Source organism: Pteropus medius, unplaced genomic scaffold (genome assembly GCF_902729225.1).
Source record: "Pteropus medius unplaced genomic scaffold, Ma_sr-lr_union100, whole genome shotgun sequence".
Classification (NCBI taxonomy): Eukaryota; Metazoa; Chordata; class Mammalia; order Chiroptera; family Pteropodidae; genus Pteropus; species Pteropus medius.
In genome coordinates, this window is record NW_024344436.1 from 5,524,179 (window position 1) to 5,541,190 (window position 17,012).

At 36.0% G+C, this 17,012-nt stretch overlaps 1 protein-coding gene and 1 pseudogene across 7 annotated transcripts in view; one reads left to right on the top strand and one right to left on the bottom strand.

Moving 5' to 3' along the window:
• The window catches only part of HIRA (histone cell cycle regulator), a 79,964-nt gene extending 71,087 nt beyond the window's left edge, over nt 1-8,877 (top strand). For 6 of the 7 annotated variants that reach the window (XM_039872896.1, XM_039872897.1, XM_039872901.1 and 3 more), the window contains one exon: nt 7,988-8,877. In XM_039872896.1, coding sequence (XP_039728830.1) covers nt 7,988-8,445 — 458 coding nt within the window. In that variant the 3' untranslated portion in view covers nt 8,446-8,877. The remainder of the gene's footprint in view (nt 1-7,987) is intronic. The other variant, XM_039872899.1, reaches the window with a different exon arrangement.
• A 7,647-nt stretch (nt 8,878-16,524) lies between these two features.
• LOC120610586 (uncharacterized) lies at nt 16,525-16,643 on the bottom strand (annotated as a pseudogene).
• Nucleotides 16,644-17,012: the final 369 nt, after the last annotated feature.

Genomic DNA, 17,012 nt, shown 5'->3' on the forward strand with positions numbered 1-17,012 from the left:
TCCTTAAGTCTCATGGCTCAATGTACGCAGGAGGGAGACAGGAAGCAGAGGGTTGGAGCACTAAATAGCCATCCTTCAGATGCCGAGCTCTGTGCTTGCCACTGTCTCCCCAGCCAGGGCCTGCTCTTGGTGAAGCCTTCCTCTGCCAAGGTCTTCACTGTAGGACCTATGACACTGTCCAGAGTGGGTGATAGCTATGTTCCAGAATACTGCCTGAAACAGTGGGAAACATCACCTATTAATGAGTGCACAGGGTAGGAGGTGGCACTTGGTGGCTGTTGGTATTGATACCAGCCTTCAGGCCAGAGAGCAGATTCTCTTTCAGCTTGCCCCTGGTGCCACAGGCAAACAGAATTTTTTGCTTTGTTTATAGCAGTTCACTTCATTCCCTTTCATTTTTTAAATGAAGTTTTTCAATTTTTAATTTTAAAATTTATTTCAAATGGTAATATAGTACCATAGTTCAAAAATTAAAAAGTACAGTAGTTTTGAAATAAGTTTTGAAGTCAAGAAGTATGAGACCTCCACCTTTCATCTTTTTTTAAAAAAAGATTCTTGTGGCTATTCAAAATCCCTTGAGATTTCATGTGAATTTTAGGATGGATTTTTCTATTTCTGTGAAAAATGACAGTAGGATTTTGATAGTGCATTAAATCTATAAATCACTTTTGGTATTATTGACACCTTAACAATACTAAGTCTTCCAATCCATGAATATGAGATGTTTTTCCATTTATTTACATCTTCTTAATTTCTTTCAGCAACGTTTTGTAGTTTTCAGTGTACTAGTCTTTCACCTCCTTAGTGAAGTTTATTTATAAGTATTTTATTCTTTTGGAGGTTTTCGTAAGTAGAATTATTTTCTTAATTTACTTTTTATATTGTTCATTATTAGTTTTGGATGTTGGTTTCATATTCTGTAAACATGCTGAGTTTATTAGTTCTAACAGTTTTTTTGTGTGTGCGTGTGGAAACTTTAGGGTTTTCTATATATAAGATCCTGTCGTTTGGGAACAAATAAGCTTACTTGTTCCTTTCCAATTTAAATGCTTTTTATTTCTTTTTCTTGCCTCATTGTTCTGGCATTTCTAGCACTATGTTGAATAAAAGTAGTGAAAGTGGTCATTTCTGACCTTAGAGCAAAAGCTTTCGGTTTTTTAACATTGAGTACGTTAGCTTTGGCCTTTATTATATTGAGATGGTTTTCTTCTGTTGCTAGTTTGTTGAGTGCTTTTATAATAAAACTGTTGAATTTTGTCAAATGCTTTTCTGAATCAACTGGCATGATCTTCTGGGATTATTTTTCCTTCATTCTGTTAATGTGGTATGTGGTTTTCTTTTCTTGTAGTGTCTTTGTCTGGCTTTGATTTCAGGGTAATGCTGGCCTCATAGAATGGATTTGGAAGTGTTTGCTCCTCTTCAAGTTTTTGAAAGAGTGTGTGGTAAATGTTTCTTTATATAAATGTTTAGTAAAATTCACCAGCGAAGCAATCTGGTTGGTCCTAGGCTTTTCTTTGTTGGGAGGCTTTTGATTACTGATCCCATCTCCTTGATAATTATAGGTCTATTTGGATTTTCGGTTTCTTCATGATGCAGTCTTGGCATGTTGTGTGTTTCTAGGAACATGTCCATTTTATCTAGGTTATCCAATTTGTTGACGTACAATTGTTCATAGTATTCTCTTATAATCCTTTTTATTTTTGTGACATCAGTTGTAATGTCCCTGTTTAATTTCTGATTGTTGTTATTTAGTCTTCTCTTTTTTTCTTAGTCCATCTAACTAAAAGTTTGTTAACTTTGATGATTTTTTCAAAGAGTTCATTTCTGGTTTCATTTTCATTCTCCATTTATTTATTTTGGCTCTAATATCTATTTCTTGCTTCTGCTTGCTTTGGGCTTAGTTTTATTTTATTTTTCTAGTTTCTTAAGACAGAAGGTTGTATTTGAGATCTTTCTTTGTAGATTCTTACAGCTAGAAATTTCTTTCTAACCAGTAGTTTTGCAACATTCCACAATTTTTGGTATGTTGTATTTTTATTTTCATTTGTCTCAGGATATTTTCTAATTTTCCTTGTGATTTCTTCTTTGAATCACTGGTTGTTTAACGGTGTATTGTTTAATTTCTACATATTTGTGGATTTTCCAGTTTTCCTTCTGTTGATTTCTAGTTTCATTCTATTTGATTGGAAAAGATGCTTTTATGATTTCAATTTTTTAAAACTTATTGAGACTTGTTTTGTGTCCTAAAATATGGTCTGTCCTAGAAAATGTTCCATGTGCATTTGAGAAAAATGTGTATTCTCCTGTTCTTGGGCGGAGTGTCTGTTAGGTCCAGCTGGTCTATACAGTTTTTCAGCCCCTCTGTTTCCTTATTGATCTTTTGTTTGGTTGTTCTATCCATTATGGAAAATGGGATATTGTAAAGCTGTCTATTTCTTCTTCAATTCAGACAGTGTTTGCTTCATATATTTAGGAGTGCTGATGTTTGATGTATATATGTTTACATCTTGGTTAATGGACCCCTTTATCATTATGCAGTGATCTTGGTCTCTTGTAACAATTTTTGATGTAAATTCTATTTTATCTGTTGTTAGTATAGTTATCTCTTCTCTAGTTTGGTTACTGTTTACAAGGGCTATCTTTTTCTATCCTTTTACTTTCAACCTATGTGTATCCTTACATCTAAATTGAGTTCCTTGTAGGCAACATATAGTTGGAGTCTTTTTTCAATCTTTTTTTTGGTTAGGGAGTATAATCCATTTACATTTCATTTCTGATAGATAAATACTTAATATTTCCATTTTGTTTTTTGTTTTTTGTATTTTATGGCTTTTTTGACCCTCATTTCCGCTCTTACTATATTCCTTTATATTTCCTTTTGCATATATTCTAGATATTTTCTTTTGGTAACCATGGGGATAACAAAAACATTCTTAAGTCATAACGATTTGTTTATTTAACAATTTATTTTAAACTAATGACAGTTTAATTTCATTTGCTTACACAAACGTTGTATTATCCTTTATAGCTCTACTCTGCCTTTTCATTATTGATGTCACATATCTTTACATATTGTGTAGCCTTTAACATAGATGTCTCATTTCTTATACTTTTGTTTTTGAATCCTGTAAAATAATTAAAAATGGAGTTACCGAACAAAATTTCATAATATGGGTTTTTGTTTGTATCTATATATTTATCTTTACCAGAGAGCTTTATATTTTATTGCCTAGTGTGCTTTTATTTCAACTCGAAGGACCCCCTTAGCAGTTCTTGTAGGGCAGGTCTAATGGTAATAAACTCCATCAGTTTTTATTTATCTGGGAATGTCTTAATTTCTCTCTCATTTTTGAAGGACAGTGTTGCTAGATAACATGTCAGTTTTTCTTTCAGCACTTTAAATGTGTTATCTCACTGCCTTCTGGCCTTCAAAGTTTCTGCTGAGAAATCCTCTTATCTTATTGCGGATCCCTTTTACATAACTAGTTACTTTTCTGCTTTCAACATTCTATTTGTCTTTAACTTTCTATAGTTTGATTATAGTGTGTCACAGAATAGGTTCCTTTGGGTCTTTCCTACATGATGTGTTCCTTGATCTTCTTGGATTCATAGATCCATGTCTTTCCTCACATGTGAACAGTTTTCAGCCATTATTTCTCCAAATAAACTCTCTTCTCTTTTCTCTCTCTCTCTCATTCTTTTTGGTCTTCTTGATGGTGTCCTATAAGTCCCTTAGCCTGTTTTCACTTTTCTTCATTCTATTTTTGGATTGTTTTTCAGATCCAATAATTTCAAATAACCTGACTTTATTAACTGATTCTTGCTTTTGTCTGTTTGTTGAACCCCTCTAGTGAATTTTCCTATCCAATTTTTGTATTTTTAAGCTCCATAATTTCACTTTGGTTCTTTTTTTTATAATATCTGTCTTTTTGTTGATAATCTCACTTTCTTTACATATTGCTTTCCTGATTTCATTTAGGGTGTCTGTCTATGTTCTCTTTTAGCATATTTAAGACAGCTGTTTTAAAATCTTTGTCACACAAGTTCCAGGCCTATGTTTCTTTAGGGTCAGTTACTGGAGATTTATTTTGTTCCTTTTAATGGGCCATATTTCCCTGTTTCTTTGTATGCCTTGTGACCTTTTGTTGAATATTGGACATTTGGAAAAAAACAGCCATCTTTCCCAGTCTTCGCAAACTATCTGTACTACTCAGCCCATCATGAAAGCTTATGGTCCTCTCAAGCCTTTTCTGGGGATGTTTCTTTCCAGGCCTTTGCATGTGCCTTTCTCCCACCCACCCCACCGCCCCGCCATATATGGCTGCTTTTAATGTTTTTATTTCCCTAAAAGTCTCACTCCTGCTTCTTCCTACAACCTTAAATGTTCTCTTGTATTCTACCCATAATCTCTGTCCCCGGGCACCCCTGGGTCTGCAATTCCCCTGCAGCTCTCAACACACCACTGCCTTTTGCAGCCTCTACCTGAAAATTAGTCCATTTTCTCTTCTTGCCACTGTTCTCATCAGCACTCTTCGTTCATTTAGGTTTTCTTAATGCCTTTCAGTAAAGTTTTATGACTTTTAGTACATAGGCCATGCACATCTTTTGTTAAATTTATTCTTAGAAATTTTATAATTGTGGCTATTCTAAATGATATATTGTTTTATTTATATTTTCTAATTATTCATAGCTGTTGTATGTAAATTCATTTGACTTTGGTTTTTTATTTGTCAATAGTTCTGTGTTTTCTATGTAGAGTAAGCAATCAAGTCATCTCAAATAATCATTTTATTTTTTTATTTTCCAAGGCTCATGCTTTTTTGTACATAATATTAAAATTATTAATATTGCAAATTATATTTATGAGTTTTCTAATATTAAGTTCCCCTTGCTTTATCTCAGTTGGATAAACTCGGTCAAAGTTATTTTTTTTTTTTAATGCTCTGTTAGAATTGATTGCTCATGACTTATAGAGGATTTGTACACCTGATTTCATGAGTGAAATTGGCCTGGGATCTTCCATTCTCATCCTTGTCAGGTTTTAGAATTAAGGTTTCTTTGCCTCATAGAACATGTGGGGGTAATTACTCTTTTTTTATTTTGTGAGTTTGTATAAGATTGGAAAAATCTGTTCCTTGGAAGTTTCTTAAACATAAGTTTAAAAATGTAGTATACCTGATGGTTTCTTTGAGGTAAGATTTAACTCTTATTTTCTACTTCTTTCTGAGGCAGTTTAAAGAAATTATATTTTTCTAGGAATTAGTCTGTGTTCTATGAATGTTCAAATTCATTGGTTGTTGGTAGTACTGACTGTATCTTTTTATCTCTTCTGTATCTGCAGTTATCTCTCTTGTGTGGTCCTAACATTGATTTCTTTGACCTTTTTTTCTTTTCCTTGATTAATCTTGCTAGAGATTTGTCTTTTTTAGTGTTTTCCAAAAACTGATTTTTTTCTTTATTCATCTATTCTATGTTTGTTTTCAATTTTTTATTATCATCTTCCTTCTGCTTTTTAAAAATGTTTTTTCTGATATCTTCCCCCTCTTCTCTACCTCGGTACCTTAGATTGGACTCATGGATCATTGGTTGTCACTCTTTCATATTCTTTAACATAAGCCGTTTTGTGTTTGAAAGTGTTCCTATTAAAAGCCCTCTGTTTGCTGCAACCCTCCAGTTTTACGGTATTTGATGTTTTATTTCCATTCACTTGTAAGTCATTTTTAATTTTCAATATACTAATAATTAACTTAATTATTTTATCCATGAGTTTTATTCAGTTGTATTTTAGTCAGAGAACATGATCTATATCAGGTGCAGGGGCAGGTCCTGCCCCACCTCAGGGGTTGGCAAATTTTTTCTATAAGGTACCAGAGAGTAAACATTTCAGGGTTTGCAAACTGACATGACCTGTGTTGCAACTACTCAACTCTGCTGTTGTAGCATACTATATAAACAATAGGCAAGTGTGCCTGCATTTTGATAAAGTTATTTATAAAAATAGAAAGTAGGATGGATTTGGCCCATGCCAACACACAATCTACATGAGAACTATTATTTTGTTGAGGTTTGCTTTTAGAGCAGTTTTTCATATTTCCATGTGTGCCAAAGAAGAATGTGTGTTTTCTAGTTGTGGGTGCCTCATTCTGTATATGTCCATTAGGTCATGTTTACTGAATGTTCAGTTCGAATTACCTGAATCTGCAGATTTTTCCTTTTCTGACCCATCACTAATTGAATGTGTATTAAAATCTCCGTGTGATGGTGGTTTTGTCCTTCTCTCTTGACTTTCTCTAATAATGTTTTTGTCTGAAAGTCTAGTTTGTCTGATAATTGTACATCACAAGCTTTCTTTTTAAAAATTTACTAACATATTGTTCTCTATCTTTAACTTTCAGTATTTCTGTATCTATGTTTGTGTGTTTCTTGCCAATATCGTGGCTGGCCTTTTGAAATTTGACAAGCTGCTTTTTCATCACAAGTTCAAACCATTTACATTTTTTGGTTCCTTGTTTTTTTTTTAAGACCAGCATAAACTTTAGCAAGAGAATTGATCACATTACTTTCTATATTTCTTATAGCATCATCTCTGTGTATTTCTTCTTACTTTGAGTATTTCCTCCAGAACATTTTCAGGGTGAATCCTACATGTGGCAAACCTGAGGCCTTGCAAGCCTGACAATATTTTTTATTATACCTTCTTATATGAATGACTATTTGGTTGAATAAAAAAGTAGATTATGAAGTTTTTTTTCCCCCATTATATTAAAAATACTGCTTTATTGTGAATCTTGGTGTCTCTTTCTTTGTAGATGATATGCTCTTGTTATTTAGAAATTTTCAGAATTTTTCTGTCTTTGATATCCACAAGTTCTGTATTTTTCATTCTAATGTTTCTAAATATGTTTTTCTGTATCTTACTTCATCAGCACTTGATGGAGGCCATTCAACTAAGGCCATTCATTTTTCTTTAATTACGAGAAATCTGTCCATATTATTTCTTCAGATATTTCCTTCTCTCCTGTGAGACTCATTATATAGATGTTGGGCCCATTTGCCACCTTCCATCTGCGTTTACTTATCCTATACAGTTTCTCCTCCTAGAGTTTCCTCTCTGTGCGCCTCCCTGCTCGACATGAGCTGCTCCTCCACCTGACCTTACTCTGACTTGGTCTTAGCAATGTTCATTCTCCTGCTAATTCCATCTCTTTCAACCACTGTGTTGCTCAAACTTAATATCTATACTTTGTTCTTTTCTGTAATTCCTTATCTTGTTACCATACTTACTTGAACATCTTGAGCCTTCTCTTCCAGTGGTCAGTATTGTTGGTTTTTGGCTTTCCCTTTGTAGCAACTGTGCTCCTCAGGGTTCTGTGCAGTGGAGACCCTGCCTGTCAGTGCATGTTACAGAAGAGCCCAGGCCAACCTTGGTGCCAGTGCGTCCATGCATAGAAGAGACATGGGCAGGAGCCAAGGGCAGAGATCCCAGGACTGTAAAAGCAAAGTCAATAATTGTCTCCAGGTGCCTCCTCACCCCTGGGCTTGACCTCAAGCCCCTGGAGAGCATTTGCATGAGGGAGCAGCCCTTCCTGGTAGCCATCCATCTGACCCTCTGCCCTGATATCCTACTTTCATCCTGCTCTGGAAGGCCAAGCTGCTGTGGCCACTAATCAGTGCATTAGAAGGCCAACGGTGACTTTTCCAGCAGACTTAGGGAACACAGAGGAGCAGAACCTACCCTCAATTTTCTGCTGTATCCTTGTACCATATCTCTCCCCCGTACTCTGCCACTCCACCCCTTACACCCCAGCTCAGTCTTTCAGCCCTCCCAGCATGCAGAGAAATTTTTCTCATCCATCTATGGTTTCTCCAAGGAGTGCTAGGGGGTCAGATGGGTAGACACAAGGGTCTCTTCCAGGCCAGGAAAGCCCCCCACAGTCAGGGTCTCCTCACTGACACTCGCATTCAGCTGTCACTCCTGTGTCCACAGGGTCTGCGGAAGAGGGAACTGCTGAAGGAGCTGCTGCCAGTCATCGGGCAGAACCTCCGCTTCCAGCGCCTCTTCACCGAGTGTCAGGAACAGCTCGACATCCTGAGGGACAAGTAGCCTGCTCACACCTGCCCTGGGTACAGCTAGGGCAGGGGCACACTCTCGCTGCTGATGACGCGCAGGGTCGCCTCTCACCTCGTCGGGCTCTAGTAGGACGAGGAGACACTGGCATGATGTGGGCTGTCCTGTACCAGTGCCAGCCCAGCTTCCTGGGTAGACTTCCCCTGTGTCCTGGGCTTGTTGCTGCTCCCTTGGAAAGGGGCGGCTCTGCCCACAACTCATCCCTCCCTCCAGGACTCCCGTGCGGAGCAGGGGCTGGGGCTCTGCACTGCTGCCATGGAGTCAGTGAGGCACTCCCAGGCCTGTCGTCTCCAGCACGGTCCCGAGGTGGACACTAGCCCCTGCCACTGCAGGCACTGTGCTGCTTCAGCTATGACGAATGAGCCATTTGTGAAAGAGAGAACCCTGAAACATTAGTGTATTATGCAGTCAGTAGACTGACTCGAGACCTATGTAAAAGGAAAGGCTATTCCAATACACGGACTATTTTTGTACTAGAATTTGCTAACTTGTAATATGGAATTTTTCTTTTGGCCAATAATCAGGATTTACCTATAAGTCACTTGGACATTGGTTACTTGTAGGAAATTTAAACTCTAATTATGACAGCTACATTGAAAAATAATTGTACTGAAATTAACTTGTCTATCTTCATTTGGTTTTAATTTTTAAATGTTTGTAAAAAGAGACTTTTTTGGGGGATGGGGCAGAGGGTGGGCGATTTCTTTTGTAAGTGTAAAATAAATGAACACGCATTGGATACCAAATCATCCTGGCTTCCCCTGCCTTTTTCCTTCTAAATTCCACCTTCTCCCCCTACTGCGAATCCCTCTCCTGAAATGGGCGATGATGGAACATTGGAGCCAGAATATGTCTTTGATGTTATCTAATTCTGTCCTGGGCCCTCCTTGCAGAAATTCATTTTACAACGTGGAGATCACTACCCTGGTCATGCAGCACCTCAGGCAGAACTGAGGGTAGCAGACAGGTCACCTTGCATGTGTCTTCTGCCAGGCCAAGCACTGAGGTCTTTGGTTCTGGCTGTGCTGTGCCCAGGTCCCTGATCATGCTGGGCACCAAAGGCTGTGGTTAACTTGCCAATTTAATGAAATGAAATCAGTATGTACAGACTAATGTTTGTTTTCTGAAGAATTATCTGGAAGCTAGAGTTTCTTTTTTAAGAAAACTGTTTTGGCATCTGAGCACCTTCACCCCAGGATCCTGGACCGCATCGTCATCTCTCTGCCAGCTGTGTATAATCCTGAGTCAGGGAAGGGAGGCCTGGAATTGGAATCAGAAGGCTTAGGTGACTCTGGCTACTGATATCTCCTCTCTGGCTACTTCTCTGTCTAGTGGCCATTCCACTGCCTGTCTCACTCAGAAGTCAGGTAGCTGGATGAGACCCAGGCACATATGGCATGCCTGACAAAGCTGGCCCACAGGCTACATGTGGGCGCGGACACCTCAAAAGCCAGACTGCAGCATGAGCTTTTCTTAAAGGAGCGAGGAGCCAGAGATGCTTTGTGGGTAAGGCAGCTCCCCTAGCAGTGAGGCATTGAGAACTTTGGAGCCACCAGATGTACAAAGATGCAAGACTGACAGGCCTGTCTGGGGTCCAAACCAGCAAAAATCTGGCCCCCGCTTTTCAGCTGTCAAATGGAGATGAGGTTAAGAAAACCTGCATGGTTGCGAGAACTAACTGGGACCACGTAGGCAAAAACGGCACTTAGCAAATGCTCTGTTGAAGAAAACTTTGTCAATCAGTGTTTTAATACTATTTGGAGAGGAAAGGAAGACAAGAAACAGAAAGTTGGAGATTTCTGCTTCCAGCCAAGATGAGTAATGGACCAAACTGACCCTCTTGCCTGAAACAACCAAAGGAACCAGTCAAAATACATGAAACAATGGTCTCAAGACACTAGATATCAGAAAACAAAGCATGGTGATCCTTGGGAGATGGAAAACAAACAAGATAAGCCCTACAACTGCACCAGCTTACTACCTGGAGAGAGTTTCCAGGTGCAGCAAAGGTAGCGGGGGACCTAAGGTAAAGCCCAGCCAACTACTTGAGTTGAACAAATGAAGCTGAGAGCCCAGGGAGATCAAGGTAGCTAGAATTCACAGGACAGAATACCAGAGAGGTGAAAGTTCCACGTGGGGAGAACCCTGAAGCTTGGTGGAGGGAATGAATACCTTTGTGTATTTGTCTGAGTACTGATCAATGCATACACGTGAAGAAACGGCCAAGGCCAGGCAAAGAACTAACTGAAAGGATTAGAGTGAAAATTGTCTAGTTATCACCCAGGACTGGGAATAGTGTCTGTTCCTACCAACCAGACTGGGAAAACTCATGACTCAGAGGCTTGGGGTAGAGTACTCGGGAAGTCTTGCCTCAGTATTGGAAAATAATTAGAGCACTACTCCAGATCCATTTAACAAAAAATAAAACCAAGGCCCAAAAGGATCAACTGTTTCCAAGTAATTAATTACATTTCAAAGCAAAGTTCAAGAGGATTTATAAGAATACAAAAATATGTAACATCCAACAAGAAAAGTTCAAAATCTCTGGCCTCCAAACAAAGATTACCAGGCATACAACGAAGTAGGAACACAATCCAAAATGAGGAGAATAATAAATCTGACTGATTGATTGAAACTGACCCAGAATTTACAGATATCAGAATTAGCAGAGGACATTTATATGGTTATTATAACACTATTCCTTATATTCAAAAGTTAAGACATAGAAGACCATAATAAAAAAGTCATAAACTTCTAGAGATGAAAACTATAACATGGAGATGAAAAACTGCATGGGGTAGGATTAATGGCAGATTAGACACTGCAGGAGAAAAAATTAGTGAATTTGAAGGCATAGCAATAAAAATACTGTAAAACCGAACAAATCCAGAAAAAGGAAAGAAAATAGCACCTGTAAGCCATGGAACAATATAAAGTAGCTTAATATACAAGTAGCTGAAGCCCTCAAAGAGGAGAGAGAAGGGGTTGACAGAAAAAAATATTTGAAGAAATGATAGCACCAAATGCCCTACCCGCTTCCAATTGTCCCTGATGCCACAGTCCGTTTTTCCCTCATCCCTACCCCTAATGCCTGCTGTTCTCTCTACCGCTGTCCACTGATGCCCCACACCTTCCCAGTACCGCTGTCTGCTAACTTCGTTTGCAAGTAGACTATTGGGAGTCCCAGCCTATATCTTCCTGGGCTGGCACTCCCTGCCTCTCAAAGCTCTGACCTAATCACCTTGGGTATCTGCCAGCTTCAGCCTCCAGAACATATGTGAGGAGTCAGAGCCCTAAAAATTAGGTTGGTACAATGGGAGGTTGTATATACATGCAGCAGGTACACTCAAGAGAAAGCAAAATCCATCATCTCTTCCCATATTAGACTTATTATCCCTGTTCTCTCACATACATGGCAAATACTTTCTTCAGATTGTTCATCCTTAAATTTTATTTGTGTGTTGATTTAAGTTTCTAATTTTTGTGAAATTTAATTTTTGTTCTTTTGTAATTTATTTTAAGCTCAGGACATGTCACCAAAGGTAAATGGATGGCAAATAAAATACATGAAAAGATGTTCAATATCATTAGTTATTTAGAAAATGCAAATTAAAACCACAATGATATAATAACACATACTTATTAGAATGGCTGAAATTTAAAAAAAATATGTGCACATTAAAATATATTACACACAATACTGAGTTTTGATGAGAATGTGGAGCAACTGGAACTTTTATACATTACTACCAAGAACACAAAATATTAGTCACTGATTAACATTTTGATAGTCCCTTGTAAAGTTAAATACTATAGGACCCAGCTATTCTACAACTAGGTTTTTGTTTTGTTTTGTTTTTAAAGATACACAACATTTCATCGCCACAAGGATGCCTTATGTTGTCCTTTAAAAAAAGAGAAAAACAGCTTTGCTGAGCTCAGTAACATTCTCACGAACAATTCTTATTATCGGACTTTTTATGATAGCCATCCAAGTGGGTATAAAAAGGCATCTTGATTTGCATTTCCCTAGTGACTAACTATGTTAAGCATTTTTAATATGCTTATTTGCCGTTTGAATATCTTATTTGGAGAAATGTTTATTCAACTCACTTGCCAATTTTTAATTGATTTATTATTGAATTGTAAAAGTTTTTTATACATTCTACATAAAAGTTCCTTATCAGATACAGGATTTTAAAATATTTCCTCCTATTCTGTAGGCTTTATATTTCTCGATAGTGTCTTTAAAGCATAGAAGTTTTCAGTTTTGATAAAGCTAAATTTATTTTTTCTTGCTTATGCTTCTGATATATCTAAGAAACCATTGCCAAATCCAAGGTCATGCAAATTTACGCTTTTGTTCTCTATAAAAGTTGTACACTTTTACCTCTTACATTCAGGACTTTGATCCATTTTGAGTAAATTTTTTTATATGGTGTAAGATAAGAATCCAACTGCACTATTTCACATATGGCTATACAATGTCTCAGCACTTTTTAATGGTCTCGGCACCCTTGTTGAAAATCAGTTGACCATAGAAACATGGGTTGTTTCCAGACTCTCATTTCTATTCCATTGATCTATGTCCTTATACCAATACCACACCGTCTTGATTAATGTTGCTTTATAGTAAGTTTTGAAATCAGGAAATATGACTCCTCCAACTTAATTGTTCTTTTTCAAGCTTGTTCTGGCTATTCAGGGGCCTTTGATTTTCTATATTAATTTGAGAATCATCTTGTCAATTTCTACAAAGAAGTCAGCTACAATTCTGACAGGGATTACAATGAATCTGTGAATAAATTTGGGGGATACTGCCATCTTACCATTATCATGTCTTCCAATCAATGAACACAAATATCTTTCCATTTATTTAGATCTCTGATTTCTTTCAATAATGTTCTATAGTTTCAAAAATATAAGTTTTACAATTCTTTTATAAAGTTTATCCCCAAGTTTGTTATTCTTTCTGATGCTATTATAAATGGAAGTGTTTTACAAATCTCACTTTGAGATGTTCATTGCAAGCATATAAAAATACAATTGATTTTCATATACTAATCTTGTATCCTGTAAACTTGCTAAACTGACTTATTAATTTTAATACTTTTTATTGGACTACTTAGGATTTTCTAGATACAAGATCATGTCATCTGTGACTAGAGATAGTTTTACTTCTTTTCCTGTTGAGATGCCTTTTATTTCTTTTTATTGCCTAATTGCTCTGGCCAGTACCTCTAGTATAATGTTGAATAAAGTAGCAAGAGTGGATATCCTTGTCTTGTTACTGATCTGTGGGGGAAAGTATCTCTTCTCTCACCATCAAGTATTCTACTAATTGTGAGTTTTTCAAAGATGTCCTTTATCAGTTTGAGGAAGTTTCTTTCTAATTCTAATTAATTTTTGCATGTTGAACCATTCTTGCATTCCTAAGCTAACTCCCACTTGGTCATGGTTTATAATTCTGTTTACATGTCACTGTATTTTTGAGGATTTTTGTGTTCATATTCAAAAGATAGATTCGTTTGTAGTTTATTTGTGAAACCTTTTCTAGTTTTGATCTCAGGGTGTTATAGAATGAGTGAATGAGTTGAAATTGTTCCCTCTTCTTCTATTTCTTTGAAGAATTTGTATTAATTTTTTTCGCATTTGATAGAATTTAGCAGTAAAGCCATCTGGGCTTGTGCTTCTTTTGTGGGTAGATTTTTTATTACTAATGACTTTTTTTTTTTTTTACGTATTATAGATCTATTTGGATCGTCTGTTTTACTTAAGTCAGTTATAATAGTTTGTCTTCCTAGAAATTTATTTCATCTAAGTTATCTAATTTATTGGCACACAGTTGTTCATGGTATCCCTTTATAGTCCTTTTTTATTCCTGTATCACTGCTAATGTCCTCTCATTTCTGATTTCTAGTAATCTAAGTTTTCTCTCATTTTCATGGTTATTATAGTTAAAGGTTCATCAATTTTGTTGATCTTTACAAAGAACTAGCTTTTGGTTTTCTTCATTTTCTTTATTGTTTTCCTATTCTCTACTTCACAAATTTGTGCTCTAGTCATTATGACTTCCTTCCTTCTGCTTACTTTAGATTTAGTTTACTCCTCATTTTCTAGTGTGTTAAAGTAGAAGGTTATATAATAAAGCTATAAAATTTCCCTCTAAGCACTGTCTGAGCAGCATCTTATAAGTTTCAGTATAGTGTATCCTCATTTTCATTCATTTCAAATTATTTTCTAATTTACCTTTTGATTTCTTCTTTGACTCATTGGTCATTTAGAGAATGTTGTTTAATTTTCACATATTTGTGGTTCCCAATTTTATTTCTGTTGTTGATGTAATTTCTTTTTATTGTGGCCAAAATCATTTTATATTAATTCTGTCCTTTAAATTTATTGAGGTTTGTTTTATGGTTTATCTCAGAGAATGTCCCATTTACACTTGAGAAGAACGTATATTCTATTGTTAAGTGGAGTGATGTTGCTGTTTCACAGCTATACCACTTCTCCTTCACCCTATCACCTTCTTAACCTATAGCAACCACTAATCTTTTCTCCATTTCTGCAATTTTGTCATTTCAAGAATAAAATAAATGGAATCAAACATTATATAACTTATGGGTATTGGTTTTTACTCAAGATGGAGATTAACTGAAGTTGTTTTATGTATCAATGCTTCACTTATTTCTATTGCTTTCTATATGCTATTTCATGGTTTTGCGAGACAGATTATTTAACCTGTTGAAGGACATCTGCGCTGATTCTAGTTTTTGGCTATTACAGTTAAAGCTGCTATTAAAGTTTTTGTATAAACCTAAATCCTAGTTTTTCTGAGATAAATGTCTAGCAGGACAATTGCTGGGTCTTATAGGCAATCCAACAAAGAAAGAATTATCTTTTCAACAATTGGTACTGGAAGCACAGGAAATCCACATGCCAAAAAACAAACAAAAAAAAAGAACCTAGTCTTTTAAAATTCTGCTCCAAGAAAGTCAATATTAGAGAATAAAAGACTAGCCTCAGACTTGGAGAAAATATTTGCAAATAACTTATCTGATAAAGGATTTATATGCAATTATACAAACTCTTTAAAGAACAAAAGATTTGAACAGACATCAAGATATACAAATGGCTATAGGTATATGAAAAGATGTTCAACATCATATGTCATAAGAGAATTAAAAATTTGAAAAACAATGTACTACTACTAATAAACCTATTTGGCTAAAGTCGAAAAAACTGACAGTACCAAATGCTGATGAGGATGTGGACCAACAGGAGCTCTCATTCATTGCTGGTGGGAATGCAAAATGGTACAGCCACTTTGGAGATAATTGTAGCAGTTTCTTAAAAGCTATGTATAGCCTTACATATGATCAATGATTGCAATCCTAGGTATTTACTGAAATGAATCTAAAACTTGTATCCATACAAAAACCTGCACACAAATGTTTTAGTAGCTTTATTCATGGTTGCTGAAGCATGAAAGCAGCCAAAGTGACCTTCAAGATGTGAGTAAACAAACTGTTGTACATCTACACATTGGAGTATTGTTTATCAGTAAGAAGAAATGAACTACCAATCCATGAAAAAATGTGAAGAAACTTTAAATTGACATTAAGTGAAAGTATCCAATTTGAAAAGGCTGCATACTGTATGATTCCAAACAAATGACCTTCCGTAAATGGCATAACTATAAAGACAGCAAAAAGAACAGTAGTTGCCAGATAGTCTGTGGCTGGGGAGAGGGGAGTTAGACAAAAGGAAATGGATGAATAGGTGAAGCACAGGGGATTTCTACAGTGGTGAAACTTCTGTATGATACTGTAATAGTGGATACATGAATATGCATGTCTCAAAATTTATAGACTGTACAACACAAAGAGTGAATCTTAATGTAAACTATAGACTTCAGTCTTTAGTTAATAATGAATTAATATTGGTTCATAAATTGTAACAAAAGTACCACATTTATGAAAGATGTTAATAACAGGAAAAATGGTGTACTAACTCCTCATCTTTTTTGTGAATCTAAAACTGCCCTAAAAATAATTGTCTTAATTTTTGAAAATCTATTGGAATTATATGTATAGGACATATTTTTTGGATTCCCTACTCTGTTCCTTTGATCAATATGTCTATCTCTCTGTCAATATTACATTGTCTTTATTACTATAGCTATATAGAAAGCCTTAACATTGAGTAGAGTGATTTTTCCAACTTTGTTCTTCTGTGTCAAAACATTTTAGCTATTCTAGAACCTGTGTCTTTCCATATAAATTGTAGTATAAGCTTGTCTACATCTACCAAAAAAAAAAGTACTTGGGTTTTGACTGTAATTGTGTTAAAATGGAATAGCATTTGGGGGAAAATTGATATTCTTTTTTTTTTAATGCCTACAGCACCTGGTATTCCTAGGTTGTCTCCCATCCAAGTACTAATCAGGCCTAACCCTGCTTAGCTTCTGAAATCAGATGAGATTGGGCATGTTCAGGGTGGCCTGGCCGTAGATTGATATTCTTACTATGTTGAATCATCTGATCTATGAACATGGTATGTCTCTTCATTTATTTAGATCTTCTTTGATTTTTCATCAGCATTATGTAGTTTTCATCATATAAGTCTTGTAATTATATTGTCAGATTTACACCAAAGATTTTTTTTTTTGAGCAATTGCAAATAGTGTTGTATTCTTATTTCAGCATCCATATGTTCATTCCTAGTGCATGGAAAAACAAATAGTTTTTATATGTTGCTCTTATATTGTGAAATCTCGCTAAATTTACCAATTAGTTCCAAGATTTTTCTGTAGATTTCTCGGATTATCCACATAGACAACTATGTCATCTAAAAGTAGCAACAATTTTATTTTTTCCTTTCT